The sequence below is a fragment of the Amblyomma maculatum genome, chromosome 2 (assembly GCF_055883805.1).
Source record: "Amblyomma maculatum isolate TAMU_Amacu chromosome 2, ASM5588380v1, whole genome shotgun sequence".
Classification (NCBI taxonomy): Eukaryota; Metazoa; Arthropoda; class Arachnida; order Ixodida; family Ixodidae; genus Amblyomma; species Amblyomma maculatum.
In genome coordinates, this window is record NC_139345.1 from 96,098,970 (window position 1) to 96,125,958 (window position 26,989).

A 26,989-nucleotide genomic window follows, 5' to 3' on the forward strand; every position below is an offset into this window, starting at 1 on the left:
GACCTCCACGGCGATAGAAAACCGCGCGTGATATGATTTCCTTCTATCTCGCACTCTTCTGCGAAACCACCGCGAGCTATCAGCGAGGTCACCACGCGTGTTGCTGATGATGATGAAACACGTGTTTTGGTGACAATGACACTCTAGATACAGAGTATGCGAGAAAGCTTACGGCTTGTTACATAGTCTGTGAAGCGCGCAGTATGGTAGACGCCTTCGGATAACAAGACCATCTGAGGCTCTTTTTAATATGCGCTGACATTCCGCACTCTAGAATCGACAGCCGAGGGCCAGGTCCTTGGGCCAAAGACGAGGTGCAGGGCAGTGGTGCGGTGAGCTGAGTGGCATCGCGCGGTTCATTCCGATTTTCAGAGAACGAGCCCTATTTGTAAAGCGTTGAGCACGCAGACTCATTGCAAGCCAAATTTTTTCTCATTTTTCAGTCTTATTCTCTCTAGTAATGATTTTGTGTTCGCCACTGCGTTGGTCCATCCGACATTATTGGCCTTCGATATTGTCGGCCCCTTCACTGGTTTTCCAAAACGGCGAGTTGAGTTGCTGAACAGAAAACCTCAAGCGGAAAGCTTCACTAGGGTAAGGGAAGTTGGGGTAGAGGAGGCACTGAATAATTATTCAGTTAGGCTGCGTGAGCGCTAATGCAGTGCGGTTTCTGTTTGACGCGCGGAAATAACTAGACTTTGTTGCATTACCGCATTAAGCAACGTAGAGTTTTCTACATTTCGTAATATATGACTTTTACCAACGACGAACTACTGATATCTAATTACAGTTTGGTGCGATTGACAGTGTTAACAATGGACCAGTGTAATTTAGTCAACCAGTTGTTTAACTAAAATGACGCATTTTCTTATGTGCGTCACCACTGGTATTACCGTCCCACAACAGCTCCCTTTGTATCTCGAAAACCCGCTATAGTCCAAAATATTTCTGCCCGGAATCCCTGAAGCGCATTGCGTATATACAATGTATACCGTTGCGGGGTTCGGAGCCACGCGTCGTGACTCACCTGCCACCGGTACCTACTCACCCAACAGGATCCACACGAGCCCTGGTCCCGGATCTCGCGAATGGTGGGGCAGTCGGGCCAGTGCTCGCGAGCGTCGAAGTTCTCAGGTAAGACCCGCAGCGCGCTGACGTCGAGGGTCCGCTCGGGTAACCGATACCGCGAGTTCTCCGGTCGTACGCCCAGCAGCGGAATCACGTCCTCGGGGTTGTCGTAGCCAGAGTTGTGGCCAGCCTGCACATCAAGTGCGGGCACGTGAATACGCTTGCAAAGTGCAAACCTGTTGTAAGCTCTCGCTGTTTTCTTTTTTTTTTTTTTTTTCGCTTGATTTGAGTGGCTCCTTCACCTATAATAGAGAGGATTTCAGGTTGAAGGCGAAGCCAAGAGAATCTGAGGCTCTGCCGTTGTCTTCGTCGTCATAAGGCAACGCGTGTCCGATCGGAGCAGCATGTCACTGGAAACCACATAAGCATTTATATTGGAGGAAGAAAAGACAGGGAACCCAGCTCCTTTTTGGAAGCTGCTGACAACCGGGGAACTCCCATACCTGTCCTTTGTTGCAATGTCGGTCAAAAGGTTACCAATTGGCCCTTTGTTAGTTTAGCACACTCTCATATTACGCGATAGCGTTTGGGGCTCATTGTGCAGAAAAGCCGTCGCCTTCGCCATACTCCAGTTATACAGAGAAGTGTCAGGAACTTGCCGGAAAGATTATGGGGACACTTGATGGTGCACATGTGATGGTGTCATGCTTAGGCCTGATTGGTGATTGGGTATGGTTGATTTGGGAAGGTAAATTGGGGATTACACTGAATAACATTGAATTGAAGGTAATTGCCCTGCATTAAAGTGGATTAATTTGAGTTAAGCGGTATAATGGATTAAATCAGATTATAGTGGTATAACGGAGTCGGATTAGGGCTGAATATAACGCATTAGGTTGCATTAAGGCGAAACATAGTGGGTTTATGAATCTATTTATCACATACCGCGGAATAAACATCGATAGATTATAGTGAATTAAGATCTGCTAGGGTGAATATTGGGGATTAAGTTTATTAGTGCTAAATGTACGAATTAATGTGGATTGGAATATATTAAAGAGAAGTATGATAGATTAGGTTGGATCAGGGTGAATTAAGCTTGTTAAAAGAAGATTATAACATATAAAGTTGGATTATGATGGATTAAGCCATATCGTTGTGGCTTAAGTAAGTGGGCTGGACTAAGGAATCAAAAAGCAAGTAAAAAGTATTGTGACCATGTAGCAAGCGGATGAGGGAATTCAGAACACGCACTCTATCATGTCAACTCTTGAACAGGAGATTAATCATTCCTTTAATCTTTTACTGCCATGCATGCAATCGAGCTTTGAGCAGAATAAAAAAAATAATAATATAAGAGAACAAAAATATACAATGACAGATGTTTTCTCATACAGAGTAACGGGACCTCAACGATGACCACCAGCATCAGTTAGTATCATGCAAGCATGAAATGTATTGTTTGCTCAAGTGCACTGCTGGCATATTCAGACTTGTTTTTTGCTATCTTGTGTATAGCAACCCCGCTCTCGCCGCTTATGTCTTCGTGGTAGTAGACCGCCAGATGATATTAATAGTAGTTTGGAAAAGTACCGATTTCAGACTTGCACAATCGCTTTGCTCATTGCTTTACTTTGTCGATCGTCACAAACGGCCAGTTCATACTGTGTTTTAACAGGCCTTAGTTTCGTTTATATTGCGCGCAGTGAAGGGGTATATTCGGCACTACATAAGCTCTTTATTATATAGCAGGCAAAACAAATGACGGAATGAAAATATTGTTACAATGCCGAAAGCGAACAGTGTACCTTCGTACATGAGCTATTTCACTCTAGAATAGAACAAGGCCGATTAGGAAATAGAACAAAAATAAAGTACAACGCTAGCTGTACGCCCTGCCCAGTGACTTAAAGGCCGCTCAGCCTTAACGTGTTCGCCTTCTGTATAAATTCGTTACCACCGTGCGTTCACCATCGTACGTTGCATTAACTAAATTTCTTTGCAACTGCCAACTTCGTTTCCGACAAAGTTAACCGGACGTAGACAAGACACAATGTTCTGTTACCCTGCACTCTGTTTTGCCAAGAATTATGTACCAACTGGCCCGGTTACTTGCTATTGGGAAACTGTCTGCAGCTCCAGTGTCATAAGAACTGAATGTTGCCAGGCACATCGAGAAACCGGCGCACTGTTTATACTGTAAACCTGCAGTTCAATTCAGGCCACGGGATTAGCTGTTCGGTACACTGTAAGTCGTCAAGGAGGTGTTCATAAAGACACGCATCTGCTGATTTTGCGTCGCCGTTCCAAGTCCACATAATGAGAACGCCTGCACACAAGGCGCTTCCGGACATACTCACCTTCCAGGTGGTGTTGAGGCGATTTATATACTCGATCATCTTGTAAACGGGGATAGGTATCTCGTCAGATCCATGGACACGTTCATTGTCGGAGGAGAAATGGGCGGCGTTGGACAGTACACCATCGCGATTCGAGTAGCTTGCTTGCCGTACTCGACCTGAGGCTGCAAGAAACTGCGAACTGAATGCGATAAATGCAGTCAAGGTGAGCAAGCAGACCGACGTGCCCATATTCAAAGTTTTAGGCCTAACCGTCCAAAAAGCGATCATTCTACAAATGTCAGGCGCTCTGGAGAGGCCAGGGATAAACAGGCCCAGGAACAAGAACGCCCAAACTCTTTCCCAAACTCTGATGCCTCGACGCTGCTTGAACAACGCTCACTTGACTACCCTGCCGACGACAAACGCAGCCACACGCCCACGCGTCTCTATACCACCCGCCGATAGCTGCGCTGGTGTTTGTGTCCGGGGAGTCTGGCGGCGTGAGAATCTTTGTCCGGGCAGCGTTCACGTGATGCCTCAACGACGCTTCCCCAGACCCTCTCCTCGACGAGTCGCTGCCGTTCGCGGTGGAAATCAGAGATGCCGAGAGGGACAGGGAGGACTCGCCGTGGTCCGCGTTGAAACTGGAAACGAGTGATAGAGCTGCTAGCTTGGCGAAAGACAGATATTTCGGCGGCAGATCTCGCCGAGCGAAATATGTTCAGCCCAGGCAACAAAAGTCCCTGGCCTCTGCTGCGTACGTTAGCGTTCGTTAGCTTTTCGTTTATGTGGAACGTCAGGAGCAATTAATCTGCTTCGCTATTGTTCCGGACAAAGAAAGAATGCGAACCGGATTTGCACAATCACTGCATCAGGATCTCTATGGCAGCGAAGCATTAAACAACGATGATGAAATAAAGCCAGAAAAAGCCCGATGGCTCAAATCACCTGGTTCCAGGTGCAGACACTTCGTTACAAATGAGCCTTCCTGTACAAAGTACGACACTCATCCCACTTATGCAATGCAGTTTCGTCATTCGATTCCCGCCCCAGTGTGTGTGTGTGTGTGTGTGTGTGTGTGTGTGTGTGTGTGTGTGTGTGTGTGTGTGTGTGTGTGTGTGTGTGTGTGTGTGTGTGTGTGTGTGTGTGTGTGTGTGTGTGTGTGTGTGTGTGTGTGTGTGTGTGTGTGTGTGTGTGCGCGTGCGCGTGCGCGTGCGCGTGCGCGTGCGCGTGCGCGTGCGTGTGCGTGTGTGTGTGTGTGTGTGTGTGTGTGTGTGTGTGTGTGTGTGTGTGTGTGTGTGTGTGTGTGTGTGTGTGTGTGTGTGTGTGTGTGTGTGTGTGTGTGTGTGTGTGTGTGTGTGTGTGTGTGTGTGTGTGTGTGTGTGTGTGTGTGTGTGTTTCCACACGCCACCAATTAGCAAGCTTGATGGCGTGTGGTGGAGCAAAGCATACTATTTTTGTACGTACTTGCGCCTAGCTGTATATCTTCCCTAATGACAGGTGCACAAATTTGTCAAGCGCTGATTGCGTGTGTGGAATCATAATGCAAAATAAATAAGAAGCAGCCTTTACGGTAGAATACTGGAGGTAATGATGATTATAGATGGAAAGAAAAGGGCGTGGCATGCTGCGTGAGGCATGTGGTAAGTAAAAAAAAAATAGGCAAACGCTTAGATACAAGGTTTCAAGGGAGAAGAAACTTCGCCGTCTGTTCTGCAAGGACGCTATGCAAAGAAAATTAAAACAAGAAACTCGAAAGAAAAGGATCCGGGAACGAAGATGCAACGCTATGCAGAAAACGCAAATGGCCTGCAAATGATAAGAGTAGTTCTCACCGAGTCTCGCCCTCACTACTTCTGAAAGTTGCAACAGTCTGGCCTCACACCACGGACAGACTGCTAAAGTGGGTTGCAGATCGAGCGTGCCGTGCTGAACAGGAGCTCCTACATATCAAGGTGATATTTGTTCTTTGTTATTTTTTTTTCGTCGCACAAGACTGGCTATATATATATCTGATATACAGAAATGGAAAGAGGCTTGAGACGTAATGAATCGCCTGGAAAGAGGCGTTGTTCTTATCTTGCGACACAAAGACACCGATCGCTCAGAAATAGGTAGCTTCAAGGGTCCTTTCTAACAAGTTCTTTTCTCCGTTGTCTTGATTGATATCTATCTGCGACTGCTTCTATTCGTACCCTGCTTTGTAATTCGATAGCGGCAGGCTAATTTGTGTTGTTCTACGTACATCTACCTGTTCGTATCGTAATTAAAATAGTATATACATATAATATTGGTTGTATGTTCTGTTCTTATTAATGAGGCAAAGTCATTACTCTACATCGATCGTCATGTGATGTCCGCCTGAAGCAGCTGAACAATGCATAGTTAATTTTTTCTCTCACTTGTTTCAAGTTTGTTTTCAACACTGCTAAAGTGGCACATAGATACCGTAGAGTATGAAACTACTGCGCTATAAACACTCCTTGGTCTTTTTTGTTCACTACAACACGAAAGCTAGCCTGCCTCTGAAATTACAAGGAGTGAAAGAATCAGCGATTATAGTGCACATTTTTTTTCCTTGAGGTGAGTTATACAGAACATTGACATCGCAGCCGTCACTCGGCTATTGAAACCAAAAGCGGTGAGAGAAGCAGTTCGATTATAAATTATTTTAGCTGCTGTAGGTAAACACCACGTGGTCATCCGCATAGAGCAATGCACTACACATGATTGCAAAGAATAAAACGCGTAGCCTAAAGTTGCGTGCCAATATTCATTTAAAAATTCTGATACAAAAATAAAAAGCATTTAGTCTTTAATTTGTGAAATGCATCAAAAAAAATATGCACACATCTTTAATGTAGATGTGTTAGAGAAATCAATGTCATAGTAAGATCGCATTTCAACTTCAGGTCCCGCCTGGTCTTTATGACACTGACAGTCTTTAACCCGGTGATTCTCGACATGTTCTCTATGCTTGCTTGGGCATAAATGCGAATAATTTTCATTTCTGCTAGCATAACATGTATTTCTAACATAATTTTAACTTCAGGTCCCGCCTGGTCTTTATGACACTGACAGTCTTTAACCCGGTAATTCTCGACATGTTCTCTATGCTTGCTTGGGCATAAATGCGAATAATTTTCATTTCTGCTAGCATAACATGTATTTCTAACATAATTTTAACTTCATGTCCCGCCTGGTCTTTATGACACTGACAGTCTTTAACCCGGTGATTCTCGACATGTTCTCTATGCTTGCTTGGGCATAAATGCGAATAATTTTCATTTCTGCTAGCATAACATGTATTTCTAACATAATTTTAACTTCAGGTCCCGCCTGGTCTTTATGACACTGACAGTCTTTAACCCGGTGATTCTCGACATGTTCTCTATGCTTGCTTGGGCATAAATGCGAATAATTTTCATTTCTGCTAGCATAACATGTATTTCTAACATAATTTTAACTTCATGTCCCGCCTGGTCTTTATGACACTGACAGTCTTTAACCCGGTGATTCTCGACATGTTCTCTATGCTTGCTTGGGCATAAATGCGAATAATTTTCATTTCTGCTAGCATAACATGTATTTCTAACATAATTTTAACTTCAGGTCCCGCCTGGTCTTTATGACACTGACAGTCTTTAACCCGGTGATTCTCGACATGTTCTCTATGCTTGCTTGGGCATAAATGCGAATAATTTTCATTTCTGCCAGCATAACATGTATTTCTAACATAATTTTAACTTCATGTCCCGCCTGGTCTTTATGACACTGACAGTCTTTAACCCGGTGATTCTCGACATGTTCTCTATGCTTGCTTGGGCATAAATGCGAATAATTTTCATTTCTGCTAGCATAACATGTATTTCTAACATAATTTTAACTTCAGGTCCCGCCTGGTCTTTATGACACTGACAGTCTTTAACCCGGTGATTCTCGACATGTTCTCTATGCTTGCTTGGGCATAAATGCGAATAATTTTCATTTCTGCTAGCATAACATGTATTTCTAACATAATTTTAACTTCAGGTCCCGCCTGGTCTTTATGACACTGACAGTCTTTAACCCGGTAATTCTCGACATGTTCTCTATGCTTGCTTGGGCATAAATGCGAATAATTTTCATTTCTGCTAGCATAACATGTATTTCTAACATAATTTTAACTTCATGTCCCGCCTGGTCTTTATGACACTGACAGTCTTTAACCCGGTGATTCTCGACATGTTCTCTATGCTTGCTTGGGCATAAATGCGAATAATTTTCATTTCTGCTAGCATAACGTATTTCTAACATAATTTTAACTTCAGGTCCCGCCTGGTCTTTATGACACTGACAGTCTTTAACCCGGTAATTCTCGACATGTTCTCTATGCTTGCTTGGGCATAAATGCGAATAATTTTCATTTCTGCTAGCATAACATGTATTTCTAACATAATTTTAACTTCAGGTCCCGCCTATTCTTTATGACACTGACAGTCTTTAACCCGGTAATTCTCGACATGTTCTCTATGCTTGCTTGGGCATAAATGCGAATAATTTTCATTTCTGCTAGCATAACATGTATTTCTAACATAATTTTAACTTCAGGTCCCGCCTGGTCTTTATGACACTGACAGTCTTTAACCCGGTGATTCTCGACATGTTCTCTATGCTTGCTTGGGCATAAATGCGAATAATTTTCATTTCTGCTAGCATAACATGTATTTCTAACATAATTTTAACTTCAGGTCCCGCCTGGTCTTTATGACACTGACAGTCTTTAACCCGGTAATTCTCGACATGTTCTCTATGCTTGCTTGGGCATAAATGCGAATAATTTTCATTTCTGCTAGCATAACATGTATTTCTAACATAATTTTAACTTCATGTCCCGCCTGGTCTTTATGACACTTACAGTCTTTAACCCGGTGATTCTCGACATGTTCTCTATGCTTGGTTGGGCATAAATGCGAATAATTTTCATTTCTGCTAGCATAACATGTATTTCTAACATAATTGCGAAATGGTCATGCCAGACACATTTATCAAAGCATGGTCAAAGCGTCAGTGGGCAGAGATGCATAAGACTTTACAAAACACAGCCTCAAAGGCAAAACGGGGGAAATTGTCTGCGGTCGTACCGACGCGCCGGCAAGTTATGCAGAACGTTTCATTCTTGCTGCAACTCTTGATTTACTTTATGAGCCTGCCGTATAAGAGCACAGTTTTATCGTTCTTAGGCATTCAGAAATGATCAAAATTATAGAGATTTGTTCATATCACATATCATAATTTATTTCGAAACCTGCCCTTTGTTACTTTTCTTGGAAAAAACATTACTAATGTAATCTTATACGCCACGCAACTTTTATCCAACGTTTTCAATGTGACGGCATTATAAAGTTAAATCGTCACAGAAGTTGACACTCCGGCAATATATAGAAAGGGGGGGGGGGGGGGGGGGGGTTCAGATGCAGCACTGACTGAACTGGCAATATCTTGCAGGCAAAAGAAAAGAAAAAGAAAACAACAGGCAGCTTGCATTGGTAGCCTTTGATTATGAGGCAGCGCACCATGAAACGCACAGACAGGAAGAGGGACAAGCCCTCTCTGTGTATTTCATGGTGCGATGCCTCATAATCAGTGACATACCAACTGGCCCAATTATCTGCTTTATTGCATTGGTAGACAAAATGTGATTGTTTATTGTGCCAATTGCGGCATTGTCGCACACAGCCTTACGAGCGGAGCTTTTCTTAGGCGGAACTTTAGGGCATTTTCTCGGTTATTATGTCTTATAGACATCTTGAAGTTGTCAACCGCCATTGCACTGCTTCCACTTTGCGTCTGAAAACTCCCGTCGTAAACATCTTCGGCAGCGAGAAAGGCGAGACTACATTGTCAATTACTCGGGGTGCGTTTTTGGCCGATAACATTCTCTACCTGCATATCCTTCATCTAGCCCAGTTAGATGGCACGTGGAAACGCTTTGATTTGGTTTATGCGGTTTGACGCCCAAAAGTGGAGCAGGCCGAGGGATGCCGTAGAGAATTGAGCTCCTGATTATTTCGACTACATGGAGTTTTTTTTTTTTTTAAACGTGCACTGACATCGCACAGTACACAGGTGCCTTGCCTTTCGCTTCCATCAAAAAGCGGCCGCCAAAGCCGGGATCAAAGCCGAGTAACTCGGCTTAGTGGGTGGACCCCGATTCGCTAAACCCGGGCACTCCTATTTCAAGTCCACCAAACTAAACCAAACCTTTTCTGTGCGTCGCCTGCTTGAACCCAAGCGGTTGAGAGCAGGAGTTTTCAAACGCACATTGGAAACACTGCAAGCAGTGCAGCGCCATCTAGGCCCGACAGGTGACCTATAACAATGATTATCGGAGCGCTTATTTACAAGCACCCCTGGAATGTAAGCGAGATGGTTAGAAAACAACGACGTAAAAAAAAGAGTGCAAATTATAATATTATCATGAAATTCTGTTCGCCATTCTTTTTCTAGCATGTGTGCCGGAAGGTCGTCTTATACAGACCCGGAATTCAGTATCCACCAATAATGCAGAGATTTCTGCTTCGGCGAGAAAACTTAAACGCCGCTTTTCACTTGCGAAATAAAAGTCACATCTTCATTTTGTACTATAAAACGGATGAGAAAAAAACGAGAACGTTTTCCAGCGTATTAACGCGCAAGTCATTCCTTAAGCATTGCATCTTTTATAAACGTCACAAAATTTTAAGCTACGGCCTGGCATTCAGTTTTCTATTAAGTTAAAAATTATTCTATAACCGTATATGAGAGAAGCCAAGGTAACAGTCAATTTAAGAATTAAGATAATGTTACTTTTTCTGTTAGTGGGGATTAGAGGGGAAAATTAGTATGTAATTTTACGGAATAATGAAGGAAAAACATCCAAATGTCACTGGTAATATCCGGATTGGCGACCTCTGCGTGGCACACCCAGTACAGTACAAATTTAAGAATTAAGACAATGTTACTTTTTCTGTTAGTGGGGATTAGAGGGGAAAATTAGTATGTAATTTTACGGAATAATGAAGGAAAAACATCCAAATGTCACTGGTAATATCCGGATTGGCGACCTCTGCGTGGCACACCCAGTACAGTACAAAATTAGCTACGAGGCGACTGCCGCACATACTATACATTGAAGGGTCCATACTTAACGAGCAGCCTAACGCTAACAGCATTAACTATCTTCCTTGACTGCTTGTTTAGTGCGTACATGCATACATACATGTATATAACTAAGGAACGACATTCGTCTGTCTTTTTGCTCCTATCGGCAGAGAAACACAATATGGACAGCATCATGTCTGGCGGAAGGTGCGCTCGGTATCGCCGTCAAAACACGCGCGCGTAAACAACCGCTAAGTGAGTTTGCCTTGTACCGTTATTTAGTCTATTTGGGTTTCATGAGCGACCCGGCAGTGCCGCTGACCTGGTCGGCGTCTGGTCATGCAATAAACATGCATCTCGAGCGGCCTTAGCCTTCGTCGACGGCCGCTGTGGGGGGCCAGCGTCGCCATTCCACTACCATTCAAAATGAACATTAAGTCGGTAATTTTGACAAACGACTCTTCCCCTGGCATTAAAATTGAATTATGCACTTCCGCGTTTTTCTTTTTTCCGGACAGTAAACATCTTGTCCGAGTGCGCGGAAAGCGCTCTATCTTAATTCTCTGGGGAGATATCTCAATGGTCCTTACTCACTGATTCGTGTCGGCATTCAGCGCACCGCGTGAGGAGAATTCTAGCGGATGAGAAAGGGGTCCTTGCTCCGTACAACCTTGTTCCGTCCATCTATCTTATTGCAAGGTCAAACAAAACTGTGTCGTTCGCGCTTTACAGCCGCTGTCGCTGCATCACGTCATTAATTACGGTCGTTTTCCTCGTTACAGTATTATCTTCATTGCGGACGATTTAAAGCCAGGAAAGACAGCGAAAAAGTAGCCGCTCTCGCTATGTTTGGGGACAGACTCTCCTGCCTTCTACTGCTTGTCTCGCTCGTACTTTGCGAGGCAGACCACAACGCCACACAGAGCTCGCCAAACTACGTCACAGCCAGAACAACCAACGGTCAAGTGCGCGGTCAACTGCTGGACGTAGACGGGGCGTCCGTAGCCCAGTACCTCGGCATACGATACGCGGAAGCTCCAGTTGGAAGGCTTCGCTTCCGAAAGCCGGTCCCCGCTCAACCGTGGCACCCGGAAACGTTGGACGCACTCGAGTTTGCAAGCCCATGCGCCCAGGCCAATGGCTCCCTGCCTCCCGTGTCGTGGCTCGTGTCTAGGAACAAAGTCAGCGAAGACTGTCTCTTCCTCAACGTCTGGCATCCTATGAGAGGTCCTGACTCACGGGGAGTTCTCGTCTGGATACACGGAGGTGGTTACCGTGCGGGCACGGCATCCGATCCCGACTTCGACGGAAGAAAGTTGGCGGCTGTCGGCGACGTCGTTGTAGTCACCGTTAACTACCGACTGGGGTCATTCGGCTACCTATACACTGGTCCGGGCACTTCGAGTGGAAACTATGCACTCTGGGATCACAACCTGGCGCTTCGCTGGGTGAGGGACAACATCGCGCGGTTCCGAGGTGACCCCAGTCGCGTGACAGTGTGGGGAGAGAGCGCCGGAAGCATAGCTATCGGTTCCCTGCTCCTGTCGCAACAGAATGCTGGCCTCATCCACCGTGCCATCCTGGCGAGTGGAAGCAACTTCTGGCTGTTGCCGCAAATGAACAACGTCGGTCATGAGTTCACTGATCGAATCGCCAAGCATGCGGGCTGTCTGGATCCTTCGAAGCCTTCGTCCAAGTCCCACCCCGCCCAAGTCATCCAGTGTCTGCGCTCGGCACCCGTCGACGTTATCATTGACGCCGAACAAACGCAGTTTCCCGACGACCTAGTCACTTTCCGGCCTGCATTTGGCGACCAGTTCCTCCCTCTTCCTGACCTAACGGCCCTTTCGAAGGGCTTGTTCATCCCCCTGGAAAGCCTCCTCGTGGGAGGAGTCACAGAAGAAGGAAGTCTATTTCTGTACTTTAAAGACCACGTCCTGTTTGGTCCCAAGATGCCTAAGCTGACCAAGAAGCAGGCTTTCGACTTTGCCGTCAGGCACTACTTCGGAGTCCTGCCCACGCCTGTCCAGCTCATGATCAAGGAATTTTATCAAAGTAACGTCACGAGTGACCAGGACTGGGAAGGCGTGTTAAGGTCACTCATAGATATGGTGGGAGACTACCTCATCTTTTGCCCGACGAAATTCCACGCCGAGCTGTTCGCCAACACCAATCGTCCAGCTTACTTCTACATGCTGGATCACAGGTCCGAGAAAGGCCGCTTCCCGCCTTACATGGGCTCAATGCACTTTGAAGACGTGCAGTACTTCTTCGGACTGCCGTTCGTGTTCCCCAATCGGCACACGGATGAGGACCGCGCTTTCAGCCTGCTCTGCATGCGGGTCGTGGGAGCTTACGTCAATAACGGGTGAGTGGTTCAAAGCAAAGGAAGTGTCCACCAGTCAAAAGCAGCAAGTTCTGCTGCGGATCACAAAATAAGTACACGCTTGTGTTGCAGGCGCGATACAGTCGATCAAAGAAGTTATTTCGTATTCAAGACATGGAAATAGTTTCACTAAAACACGTAAAGGACCTCCGAGGGGCATAGGCGGGCCTGTACAGCTGCGGACAGCTATCCACTTGGTTCATCCGTGATCTGCATGCTCAAAACGCGCAATAAGTACGCTAAAACTTCCTGATGCGAAGTGAATGTAATCAAGTGACCTCGCTACTTCACCTTATGTTTTTGCTAAGGTTCGCAGTTTTCAGTTGCTCTCTTACTTTTCTCTACGTCAGTCCTTGCCTTTAAGCTTTAGCGGGTGCACCCGCCATAGCGACTAGTGGCTTTTACGATTGGCTGCGGGTTCGATCACCGCCGCTGCGACCGCGTTTCGGCATATTCAGGATTCTGCGACAAATTTTAATTGTGAAGCAACTATCAAATATTACAAGAAACTGGCCTACACATGTTGATGGAAATGAGCTAAGCTTCAGATACGTGCCAAAAATATGCCCTAAAGTATTTCCTTGTTCTCTCGGCGAGTAGCTATAGCTGCCATTGGAGACCAATGGGCTGCGTTTTTAAATATAATTGTGAGGAAATAATGGAGTACTTTAAGATACTTTTATGAACAAATGCAAAGAAACGGTTTCACCTTCCGATACGTAACGTAGTCCTGCGTTCACAACGAATATTTAAGGGTGCCTATAAAACCAAGCAGACGCTTTTTTTTTTATTAATAGCAAAAGAGAATCCTTTCAATGAAATATCTGCTGCGGAGATATTGCCTGTCATTGTGATTGATTGATTGATTGATTGATTGATTGATTGATTGATTGATTGATTGATTGATTGATTGATTGATTGATTGATTGATTGATTGATTGATTGATTGATTGATTGATTGATTGATTGATTGATTGATTGATTGATTGATTGATTGCCCTTTATTGAATGGGAAGGCTCACGGCCATGGATGGGGGTAAAGGGGAGTAGACAGAATCTTCATTGTTTAAGTCGTCACTCAAATCATATAGCTCTAACCAGGCCACTAAGCGAGCCATACTTGGCAAATATCATCCGTGTGTTAGCATCAGTGTCTAGAAGGGAACTGTAGTTCAGGCGGTAGGGTTTGATCTCGGAAGTTACTTAAAATGTAAAACGAAACGATGCGTCTAGAAATCCTTTCCTCAAAACTGTCCAAAATTTCTGTTTAGGAGGCGAAGTGCAAGAACGCCTGCGTTTTGTAAGGTATCAGCACACGTTAGAGAACCTTGAGTGGTAGAAACTATTACGAAAACCCGGCTATGGTGTCCTCGTAACCAATGTGATGCTACGGAAATTGTTAAAACCCGCAATTCACAATTTTAATAGGGGGCATAAAGTTTCTGCGACTGAGATTGCATTTTCTACTTTAATATAGTTATTTATATCGTTTAATCAAAAATGCAAATTGTCCTACATTTTAGCCATGGTTCAAGCGAAAAGATGGCTAAGCATGCTTCAATCAATCAGCATAGTCAAAACATCGAGCTTAAGTGTGTGTTCATGATGAAATGTGTTTTTAGGCATACCGGCCAACTACATTGATTCAGACTCGATACTTATATGTTCCGCTTGTTTTCAGCGTGCACGTTCTTGGACAAGTCGGCCGTACAGGCTTAAGGAATTGAAATACGCAGAAAAAAAAGACGCGGACAAGAAGAGCACAAGGACAAGCCCATGAATACTGGCGACTCATTTTATTCAGAAAAAACGCACACATTTATAGTTTCAAGCCATTATCTACAGTGCACGTGGCAGTAACTTTCATTTTTATACAATTTTATCGACACATTACTTACTCATTTATCAGACGTTCAAAGAAAAAAAGCCTCTGCCAGCTCACGTGCCGTTTGATCACGATTGCGCCTCAGGATTTAGTTCTAGACAGCAAAGGCCGGCACGGCTTATCAGGCGTAACCGAAGAGCATGCGCCGCATTGTAAGGGCAAACTGGACCCTTTCCCGTTATTCATTGAAAACTGATGCTCCCCCAGTCGCTCATTTATACAACGGCCAGTTTGGCCTATGTGCTCTTCTTGTTCGTGTTTTTTTTTTTTTTCGCATTTCCATTCCTTAAGCTTGTTTTTATCATCCAGAAATATATCGGTATTGTAAATAGCTCTGCCAATGAATTTCATTTCTTAACTGAATGACGGTTGTAACCGCACGGTAACATTGAGCAGCGTTCTTTTTTTGCTCTGATAACATAGAATGTTACTGCACGAGCCAGCTGGCTGTGAAAATTGCTTCTTGGCTTGAATAACAGCTTCTATGTCGTTTCTCTCAAGTGTTCTATCGGGTTTACTGAATGCTGAAAGAAACAAGAAGGCGATCTGAGCGTAGGCAGAGGGCGTGCTAATAGTACAATAGTTTTTCAGAACCAAATAAAGTGCGTATAGGCTAGGCGGAAACCAAATCGTACACAAACTGAACCTTTTACGAAATATTGCTGTCTAATAAGCAAATGTTCGCACAAAACTATTTATCTGGAGATATCTCTAGTGGCAGCTCTGCTATGCGTCCTTTTAGCCTACGACAATAAAGCTGTTTTAAAAACTCGCTACACTGATCTCCATTAGGAAGGTACAGTATAAAGTTACTATACTCACTCTATAATCTACATGGCGTACGTATGTGCAAATTAAGCTTTGATACTGGTAACGGCAGCGGATAGACTAGCGACCATATCAGCAAAAATGAGGACGAGGGCTGCTAAGCTGCAGCTTCCGGATTTGGGATCAAGGCATCATTTGTTGAGGCTGTCTGAGCCTTGTCGCGTCATGCAATCTAAAGGTCGTGCGTGAAAGTTATGAGCGCAGTCTCATGAGAGAGAGAAAGAAATTTGATAGAAAGACAGTGAGTCTAACTAGGCGATGCCCGGTAGTCTAACCTACACGGGGGAAGGGGAACAAACAGATAAAAGGGAAAGGAAGAGCCCCATGGAAAGGGTTCTGTCGCATGTCCAGAGATCTATAGTAAAAAGGGTTAGAGAGCGTACACTTAAAGTCTAGAACTCGACCCCGAGTCCTTTCAAAAGTTAAGGAGTGCCTTCTCTGCTTCCCTTTCTGATGAAGGTGCCATCCAAGGGCCCATAATCTTAGCTTGTGTAAAGGGGCGAGAGTCCAAGCGACGGAATGTAGCAACCAGAAAGACAGGCTCAAACTGAAGACAGTCACAAAGTATTCGCGCAATCGTTTCAATACATCCGCACTGCTCACACGTTGGAGTCTGCCATTCCGATAAGATCGGGATAGGTAGGCGTTTGTAAACGCCACTTTTAGCCACAGGTGACATAACACAGAGGGGAAGGCCGAATTGTATCTGCAGTTGAAATAACTGATCAAAGGGGTGCGAACGGGATATCCAGCCTCTAGCCGTAGACCATGATTGTCTAGTCACATTTCGGGCGAGCAGTAGAAGGTGTCTCGCTGCGTCGGCTCTTGTCGATGGTATATCGACGTTGTTGGTTGTGTTATGAGCCGATCGAGCAGCATCGTCAGCTAATTCACCGCCAACAATTCCACTATAACCTTGTATCTACTGGTAGATGATTTCGTGACCCTCAATGCCTGGTGGTGCAGATTCCCTACCTCCGCTACAAGTTGGCCATGGTCGCCATGGCTCAAGACCGGTTGAAGACATTGTAGGACAAGTTCGTAGTGCTGTGAGCCGTCAGAGTTGGCCTGGATTTTAGAGCAGTCGTTGAAAAGTGCGCCAAATACTCGAAAGGTATTCAATAACTTTCGGGCGTATTCGATTCGTTTGGAATAATTCATAGCACGTAATTTTTTATTCGTTCGACTCATAGACTATAAACGCAAATTCGATTCGCTGTAAAAAATCTTGAACGTTCATACACACCTAATCCTTTGCAAACGCGAATGGACGATGCTAATCTATTCGTCCTCAAAGTCGATTCGCCTGAAGAATTCAATTTTCAAACTTGTTCGAAGCGAATCGAATATATTGCATGATACTCCAATGTCTCTTGAATAGTTGGCACTAAATTAGAGTTTTTCAAATATTTGAAACGAATCAGATATGACCGTGGGAAAGTGCGCTAAAAAACACACACAAGAGGACACAGAACAAGACAGGTTGCACTCGTCCTGTTTTATACGTCCTTCTCTTGTGTGTCGCGTTTTTAGCACATTTTTCCATAGCTTCTACAGACAATCACCAACTAGCCCGACAATAGCATTTGTTAAAGAGTCGAATGCGCTATGGGTTTTTTTTTTTTTCTTCTAATAATTGGCGCAAAATTCGAGTGAAACGCCCAGTAGTATTGTTCTTCGACTGTTCCGAAAACAGGATCCACTCCGATGCTCCAAAGCAAGCACGCTGCTCTCGGTCTGCGCGGGCAGCAGGGTCAGCACGGCGACGCGCTCCATTCGTGAGCTGGCTGTCATGTGCTCATGCATGGCCTCTGAGTATCGGCGACAAGCCAAGGTCACGCAAGTTCAGCGAGCCCGGGGCCCGATCCTGGATATCATTGCTTACACTTAAACTCTTTCCCCAGTAATTATACTTCAGCTTAAATGTCATAAGGTTAATATACTAATTTCGTGCTGGGTGCACTTTATATAGCAGAACTCAGAACTCAGTTTTTCACCTTTGGCATCTGCCGATTTGAGCCCATACGATATAGCGTAGTGGCGTAGTACCGCCACCAGCTTTTTCCTATTTATTTCTTATTTATTCTATTAATATCTTGTCCGAATGTTCGCCTCTTTCGTGAACATTCGCAAAAAAAAAAAAAATTGTATTCGATTCGGTGCCAAAGCTACACTATTCTTATTCGACTCGGTTCCAGAAAAGTCCTATCCTCAAGCACCCCTACAGTACTGCAGTTCGAAGTGTCAGTCTCTCCATAACGTTGCCGCCTATTGATAAATGATGTGGTTACGACATTGTCTCTTTCTTTGCAAGACCATTTTCACTGTGAAGCAGTGGGCTAATAATAAATATGCCAAAACTACGCTGTGGTATATAAGGCCCATCCTGGGGCTGTGATTGATCTGTACCGCCTAAAGTCCTTAGCTATGCTCCGAAATAGCGGGGCGAGGAATGGTGACAGGTATCGGAATTTTAAGCAGACCCGCCCCTTGTTTGCTTTACTTGTGATAAGATGGGAAGTGTCTATTGAAAGTCCCCTTCACTGAGGACCACTCTTTCAGAGTACACAATCCTGACAGCTTCATATGGTACAAAGGCATAGTTTCGCGAGACGAGCAAAAAAGAACGTTTTTTCGAGAACAGCGTTGTCCGCCCCATAGTGTTCCTCCGCGGTTGCTCCCAGCGCATTTATTTCCTCGGGTGAACGTATTCAGCGTTTACCTTCACTACAAATAAATACCTCCTCTTCAACGCTGTCTTTCCTGTTCAAAGAAGAGCCACTTACAATACGTTATTGGGGGAAAAGGAGGAAAAAAATGATTACCAAGAAAACTGTGGTGACTGATCGATTCCTTTTTTTTACGCTACATTTCCTTTCACTACTTATCAAGTATTTTTTATTTTCGTCTCCGTATGTCTGCATCAGCGATATTTGTGCAAGAAAAGCGAAAACTAGGAATAATATGTCACGCTTGGTCGAATGCGAGCATATAGCTACGCTCGAATTTCGCGATACAAAGGTAGTAAATCCTACAAAGACGAGCCTGTGCCGCTCTTTACGTGGAAGTGACGGTTCACTGGTGTCTACTCGTCTTCCTGCGAAACTCAGAGAGGCTACAAGAATGATCATCTTCGAATCACGTCCTGCTAGTTTTCTATTAATATTTTTGAGCATTTTTACTTTCTCTTACCTTTTCAGAGTGTGCGGAAGTAAATTCGACGAGCTTGAACAAACTTGAGCGTCAAGCCAGTGATTTTCGTATTGTTAATCTTACTCCTGTCTTCGAAAGCGCTGCTTAGTTTTTCGATATCATGAATTTATCCCTCCGTTTCTGTTGCCTTTGCCCAACGCAAAAATTCAAATTGTGAAAAAGTTTAACATGCCGAAAAATTTCGCTATTTCCCAAGATTATATTATATCCACTCATCGAGGCTTCTAAAGTTAGGGTTGCCGTGATCACCGCAATCATTTCTCAGCTTCAAACAAACCCCAACTACCAATCTCCGGATATTTTGTGCGTATGAACTAAGACGGATGATAGAGACACTACGTACGCGCATGCTTTTAGAGTATGGTGCCAGTTCTTATAACGCCTTCTTTTCCTTTTCTTTTTTGAGCAAGACTTTTTAAGCACAGGTCTCTAAATTTTTAAGAGTCATATATATTCTCGCGGTGCTTCTCTTTTTCAATTAGCTGAGATATACTCTACGGAGCTCGATCTCCGTAAAAGCGCCGACAGTATCGCTTCAAGCTGCTTACGATATTTCGTTCGCTTAATGTGGTCCTTTTTTTGGTAGCTAGAAAGTTGAGCGTGGCGGAAGAAAAACTTTAAAAATTGGGAGTCCAACTCAGCTTTAAAGCTTCCAAAAGCTGAGTCCGCCCTCCATAGGGGCAGAACGCTTGATTGATTGCCCATGCCACCGTCAACACGAAATCTCCAGACCATGTTCGTTCTCTAAAGCCGAGGTTTAACGAGCGGCCGTTGGCAGCGCGGCGGTTTCGGCGTCTCGTCGTCCGCCGCGTGCTGCCGCTGCTGCCTGCGCTGTCCGTGAGTCGAATGCGTATGCGTTATTCATCCTCGTTATTTCAGAATGAACTCTGGCTGTGCGCCTTTAATGCGACCGCTGACACTGATGAATCGTCTAGTCGTGCAAGAGCACCTTCACGTGCCTCGCCGTTTGATATCGATGCTCATATTGACATCAGTGTTTGTTGAAGTGTACAGGCCAAAACTTGGCAAGAGTTTTCCCATTAGTGCAGCAGAAAAGGCCGCAGTGTCTTGCAGTGCGCCTTGTTTATTTGGGTGTGCCCACGTGTGTGTGGGTGTGCGTTTGTAGGTTCGATAAGCGCGAATCCTTCCAGCAACCAGGCTTTTTTATTTTCTCTTTCTGCTAAGTAATTGCATGCTGTGTCACGTTTTAAGCCCAACCTAATTTAAACTTCGCTCGTGCGGAACCATATACCGCGATGGAACCGAGCCAGTCCTTCTGGCTATCTTTCCAACCGCGCTTGGCAGATTGCAATTAACCGGGAAAACTTTTGGCGTGTCCAGCCTCATCCTTTCACATTTTCTTGCTTAGCTGGATTAAACAGCGTTAATTTTGAGCTTCATTATTCATGAGAAGTCATGAAAAGCAAGCGCCCTATCCGTTGCTTTCTTGCGCAAATATTTGGTCAAACTACCGCGAGGCCCCGCCGGGGTGGTGCAGTGGTTACGGCGCTCGACTACTGTTCCCAAGGTTGCGGGATCGAATCCCGGCCTCGGCGGCAACTTTTCAATGGAGGTGAAAAGCAAGGCGCCCGTGTGCTGTGCGATGTCAGTGCACGTTAAAGAACCCCAGGTGGTCGAAATTTCCGGAGTCCTCCACTACGGCGTCTCTCATAGCCTTAGTTGCTTTGGGACGTTAAACCCCTCAAAACCAAACTACCGCGAGGACCCTGGTGGCCGCCAGTGATTCCGCGTTTCGATCCCGGTGCATTATACGAAAAGACCCTGGTCTTACTTCCTGCCTCATTCTCTTATCTGTGAGCGTACAACATGTGTACCGTTGCCAGAAAGCTCCTAGTCAGTAGTGTATGAGCCCAAAGTTCCACAATCAGGACTTTCGGTTAGATCTATCGATCATCTCCACGTATACAGTATAGACTGGAACGCTCCAGTCTTGGGGCAGAAGTCTTTTTTTTTTTTTTTTTCCTTGTGCTCACCACCGCTCTTGAAATTAAACGCACAAAGTCTTGTTGCTCAGGCTGCAGGCGACGCGAATTTCAAATTATTTCAATCAAATCGTATAAATACATCAATAAACTGGTATTGCGAGATGTAGATAGCTATATGCTATGTGCCAAATTTCAGCGCGAATAAGCGAGCGGTTTAATCAATAAAAGCATTTCCCGGTTTGTATAAAGCGTTGCAACACTCTTTGTATAAAAGGAATCGTATCAGTCAAAGCGCTGTGCGCTCACTGTTGCTATGCGCCTTAGTATTATCACGTCATATACCTATTTCATTGCCTTTTCGGCTCAGTTTGCCCTTCATATTTGACACAATGACCTTGGAAATAGAAAGTAGTTAGGGCGTACGCTCTTTTAAACATTCGGCGGTGACATTAGTGACAATCGTTCTCGGCGGTCGCCACAGAACAAACACCACTGCTTTCGGCCGCGCTCAATGCTGAGATAAGGTGCGGCAATCGCAAAACACAATCTTGAACGACGCATACTACCTACTTTGATCGGTTCACTTGCCTCATTGCAGCGTCGGGTGTGCAAACCGAGTTGGGTGGAACGCTTTCCTTTTACGCGGAGTCCATCGTGCGTCGACAAATCTCTCTTCTCAGAATGGGTTCTATGGCGGGGCTCCCGCTTAACTTCTGGAAAAGTTCGATGGTGGACGTCCCGATAACTTCTCGAGCTTACTGCAAAATTTAGAAGGGAGGAGGGAAGACACAAAAGCGTCTACCTGCGTTTATCCCCGTTCCCAGCTGACGCTCAGTCCCCTCCGCATCCCTCCCGTCCAAATCCTCGTCTTCTCTTCTTTGTGCTTATAAACTGATGTCCCAGTATTCAATGCCTGTTGCACGTCTATAAATATTCCAGAAAAAGTTTAGTAGTATCACTCATATGAAAAGATTGTCCATAAAGCCGCGTGCTAGCGACTCTCAACGTGAGCCGGTAAGCACAGCAAAACCATGCGAAAACATTTATTACACTTCCAGTTTCTATTTAGGTGAAATAATTAAATTGCTTGAAATTCTTCAACTAATTTATATTAGGTATTACTGCTGACGCGGTAGATTCCAATGTAAAATGCGCAGCTAGGCGGAGACACTGGTCACATAAGAGGTTCAGCTGTAAAAAGGGGCAGTGACAGACCCACAGAGCTTGGACTTGGATTACGTAAAGAACATTCGGGCACACTCTCAATGGCCATCAAGTGACCGTACAGATTCCGTTTTCTTTTATTAGTAGAACATGACGCCATTCTTTAATGGCGAAGTAATTGAACTTTTAGTACGCTAGCACCATTTTGTCGATGTCTGTCTGACTAAAATCACGAGCATGACCTAGCCAGGTGATAGCTGGCAGGTGCCAAGGCCGAGCACTGACTAGACGGCTGGTTGCGTGAAGTCGCGAGTCCTCACGACATGGGCGAGTTACAGCTCTTATAAGATGGGAATCGAACCTTTCTGGACCCTCCTTGGATCCTGAATGAGACACACACTATACACTATAAGCCACGCATGCAAGCTCGTATAGGTTTATTAATGCGAGGCTTTATATTTATGCAGGATGGTCCTTCACACCATATCATATCTTTCGACTGTATGAAAACGAGTATGCATAGGATAATAGAGGTACAAATAAAATGTTGAATAGGTGAGTAGAAAAATGTATATACGCCAGGTTAGGAAAAGAAAGCCATAAACGCGTCATACGCTTAAAGGCGGGGCTTAAGTGTCCCCTAAAAGACAAAATGCTATTTGCTGCATTGTTGTGACCATACGTGACCTTGAATAAAACTATTCTAGCAATGCATAACACAGATACAATAAATAAAAAAATTACGAGGAACTTTAGCGACTAAAGTAGTGAAAGGCGAAAGCCTGAGTGTTGCATTCTGCTACTCAACTGGCACTAATTGGTAATTAATCAAATAGCAAATACCTAATTATTTATTATTAGTCGTTAAGTAGGTTATTAATTATTAGTTAAATAGTTAATCAATTAATTATTAGTTATCAATAAGTAGTTAATTATTTATTATTCGTAATTTATCATTGATTGGCATATGGCCATATAAGGCACGCATTCGCGCGTACTTTGGCGGTGCTCTGTGATTGGTCGAGATGTCTATGACATCATCCCGACTCGGCAAATCAGAGCCGCCGCAAAAGCGGGACACATTTTGTCCACGATAGCATGAGCCATTAAAGGATTTCGCATTAAAAATCAAGATTAATAACTCGAAACCAAGGCGAACGAGTGAAACCACTGCTGAGAATGCTAACGTACATAACTATAGCATTTGGTCTAACCAAGCTGCATCGGCTGTCGTTTTTGTTTTGTTTTTGTTTTTACTATCGTCATTCACTACGGCTGTGCTAATGCCTGTACATCTTCTATGGTGCATACGCCCCTGTAAAGGGCAGTGCACGCTGCATGTGTCCAGGGTAAGCATTTTTGCACGTGCAGGGGAAGTAACTTGTATTTGTGATGCCGATGTTTTGAACAACGTTTTCTTCTTGAACATTCAAGAAACAAAGCGTTTATAAAGAAGAGAGTGACTGAAGGGTAACAAATCCCGCGGTAATGGCCTAATTTAGGAACTTTATGGGGGAGAGGGAGTCCTCCCTATCTTCATTGGCGAAAACTGTCCCACATAAAAGCCTCACTGGTCCCCCTCTTTTCGGCGGAGAATTCAAGAAAATGTCTCGTAGACATAGCACCACCTCCGCCAGAGGTTGCCTAGAGATCCACATACCGCAAATATTCCCTAGCACATGCTTGTGTAGTGTACACCTGTTGTGTGCTGACTTTACAAGAGGCATTCAAGTGCAACATTTATGTTTCTAGTAACGACCGCTGCAAAACTTCGCATTGTTCACAAGGCAGTAACCATTTTGAGAATCATGCATGCAAATTTTCTTACCGGTATAGCCACCGGACAAGATCCTCTCCCGCACTGACGACTTAAACATATAGAAAGGCATCGTGACGATTACTACTATGTTCTGGTAATTCTGACGGTCACAGACGCTAATAAGCTATCGCGTGCCAGACCCGAAACAAGTTATTGAGGGCAGAACTAACCTGACGGGCGAAGGGCATCACTGTACCCCCAAGAAACTGTACTGCGGCTGCGTTGACCACTCACTCTGTATAAGTCTTGCTCCAAGAGCGTGTGTTTCGTCCTTTGCAATTTCAAGGCAAGGAATTCCGTACGGGCCGCTCAAAAGGCTGAGGGAATTAAATATTTGGTCACTCAAACATGGACAGCGTGCAAATCCTTCAAGTTCGGAAATGGTCCGAGCGTTCGACTCGAACTAAAGGTGCGTATCGGAGCTTTTCCACACCATACTGGCAAATTCATGTAGACCGTTGCCGGTCAGCTCGCTTACAGTCCCGCCTGTGTACACGTGAGAACACTGGCCGAGAAACCAGGTACTTTACCTCGTCGATCGCCAAACCCGGAACTCTGCGCTGCATAGCATAATACGGTATAGGAACTGATTCGCAGAAGAGTGCGCCGGAATTGGTAATTACCGTGAAGAGCTTGGAGCTGGCGGGCCGTTTATTCATTCGTTAAATTAGTCAGAGGAGTCTTAGCACGGCAGGTCTAAAACGGCCCATGGGATCTTCGAAGAGCTCACAAGCAATACCTATGCCGCGGTAGATTCACTGCCTGTAAGAATTCACCACTGGTTGGATTGTCAGCCGCCAGGAAAGCGACCGTGTAGAGAGAGGTCTGCCAGATTTGTGTCTCAGGCATCAAGACATCTGCCACAGACGTGTCGATTGGAATGAGTGTATTCATAATTAAGCGTTCACTTCCTGAAAAACGTTAAACCGCATGTTTGCCACTGGGCAGACTTGGCAGATTAGCTCTTGAGCCTAGCATAAGTTCAGTGATGGATATATAACAAAAATAACATCACAGGAAATAAAAACGAATAAAGAGGTAGAAACATTCGCAACCAAAACATAAAGTAAACATGTCGGTCGAACTTTTAAGCGTGTTAAATGAAGCGTTGAGAAAATAACGGAACTAAAAAGCACAGCATGACACGGACTGAAAGATTACTACCCCAGTAATGGCACTTGAGTTCTTCTAAAAAAAGTGCCATAAAATGGACAAGCCGTATTATTTATTACAATGAAAACTAGTATAAAAAGTGCGAGATTTTATACCACAAAATTTTTATCTATATACAGATCTGACAAAGAGCGTATTTGCCAGCATGAATGCCAATTCGAGGAGAGCTGGGGAAGGAGGTCACTTTGTTTATCGATTAATGTTTAGTGGCTTAGAAGGATGCACATGTTTGCAAACTTACACATGAAGTCACGCTGCATTTCTACTAACTGCGGATCGATGCGCGCCATTTTGATATAGATTCTCCAGAAATAAACATCCGTTGTCGGGGGGCTGAAACGTGGAGGCTAACCAAGAGAGTTCTACTTAAGTTGAGGACAACACAGAGGGCTATGGAACGAAAAATGGTAGGGGTAACATTAAGAGATAGGAAGTGTGCAGAGTGGATCAGAGAAATAACTCAAGTTACCGACATTCTAGTGGAAATTAAGAAGAAGAAATGGGCATGGGCAGGACATGTAGGGCGAAGAGAGGATAACCGATGGTCGCTTAGGGAAACAAACTGGATTCCAAGAGAAGGAAAGCGTAGCAGGGGGCGGCAGAAAGTTAGGTGGGCGGATGAGATTAAGAAGTTCGCAGGGGTCAAGTGGATGCAGCTAGCACAGGACCGGGTTAAGTGGAGAAATATAGGAGAGGCCTTCGCCCTGCAGTGGGTATAGTCAGGATGATGATGATGATGATGATGATGATGGTGGTGGTGGTGATGGTGGTGGTGGTGGTGGTGGTGGTGGTGGTGATGATGATGATGATGTCGAGGTTTGCCCCGACTCGCTTGAGTTGGAGCGTGAGCGTGTTTGCGTGCTCCCCGCAGTCAAAAACTTTTGCTTTGGAACAAAATTTTACAATATTGTTCGACTCTAATGGGGCATTAAATTGACTAACGAATTAGTTTTGAAAGCCAAAGAAGAACAATACTGTACACCTTAGTAGTCTTTCTACGCTATATTGTCGACTCTCCGGAATGTTTTTACTCGAATTTAAAACATTACGACACGTATGTTTACCCACTTCGCCTCCATCAAGATATGACGCCGCAGTGATCGGGATCGAACCCACTACCTTACGCTCTGCAGCAGAACGACATAGCCACCACTATATCGAGTCATTTCGTCCTTTTTATACGCTTTGGTGCTTGTGCTTACAGGAAGCCCGAGCTACCGGAAGGTGACATCGACTGGCCCGTCTTCACCCGGCAGCAGCCGACGCATGTCATGCTGCGTGCAGGAAATGGCAGCAGCGTTGAGTGGGGCTTTCACGAGGACGGCTGCAACCTGTACCGGCGCCTGTACAAGATGCTTAACATCGACGTGCCCTAATCGCATGAGTAGATAAGACTTTAGAAGCCGAGTCGACCTCAAGCATATAGCGCCGATGAATACGACGATCTACACAACAGCGCGGCCTCGACGGAGATGCAACCATCCGCGTCTTCATACCGTTTACGAAGTCTCGGCAGTTGTCATTAAAATTCTGTTTCTATGAATCTTCGTCAGTCAAGGTTCTTTAATTATTCCTTCTTTCTGCTGCTTGGTGGCAAGGTCAGGTCTCCTCGTTGGCCTTTCGGCTTGGGCTTCCTAATGGCAATGGCACGAAGGATAGAGACGACGGCTTTGATCGGAATAGGTTTATACACTTCGCAGTTTAACGGCGAAAGCGGTAAAAAAAAAGCAAAAATAAGAGAACGAGGTCTGCCTGAGCCTTCTTTGTATTTTGGCGTCAGCCTCGAAAAGCCAGCAGAGAGGGCCTAAAGTGGGATAACATTTATTCACCATCTCTTTTCTTTTAATCGTTTTGTTTGCCACTCATTGGGCAATCCTTCTTGGGATTCAAAACACGTCTGAGACCTTGCAGACAGGAGGGTCCACATCGGTAGGGCTCACGTATGTGGCTGACATACAACAGAGCACAAAAGAGCAAAGATTAAGAACACATCAAAATATCTTCCGAACCCTGTACTTCGGCTGGCCGTTGGCTAACCGGGAT

At 44.8% G+C, this 26,989-nt stretch overlaps 2 protein-coding genes across 3 annotated transcripts in view; one reads left to right on the plus strand and one right to left on the minus strand.

Moving 5' to 3' along the window:
- Positions 1–3,923, minus strand: part of LOC146199311 (cathepsin B-like) — a 31,383-nt gene extending 27,460 nt beyond the window's left edge. Inside the window, exons 1-2 of the mRNA XM_084594781.1 lie at positions 3,429–3,923; positions 1,049–1,258 (exon numbers count right to left, since the gene is read on the minus strand). Of these exons, the coding sequence (XP_084450907.1) occupies positions 1,049–1,258; positions 3,429–3,698 (480 nt within the window). The 5' untranslated portion in view covers positions 3,699–3,923. The remainder of the gene's footprint in view (positions 1–1,048; positions 1,259–3,428) is intronic.
- Positions 1,058–26,489, plus strand: LOC146199312 (cholinesterase-like). 2 transcript variants are annotated; one of them, XM_084594780.1, is made up of 3 exons: positions 1,058–1,134; positions 11,315–12,900; positions 26,151–26,489. In XM_084594780.1, exons 2-3 carry the CDS (start codon positions 11,378–11,380, stop codon positions 26,320–26,322), a joined length of 1,695 nt encoding a protein of 564 aa, XP_084450906.1. In that variant the 5' UTR covers positions 1,058–1,134; positions 11,315–11,377; the 3' UTR covers positions 26,323–26,489. The 2 variants fall into 2 exon arrangements, with proteins under 2 accessions (XP_084450906.1, XP_084450905.1); XM_084594779.1 differs by lacking the exon at positions 1,058–1,134 and adding an exon at positions 5,244–5,365.
- Positions 26,490–26,989: the final 500 nt, after the last annotated feature.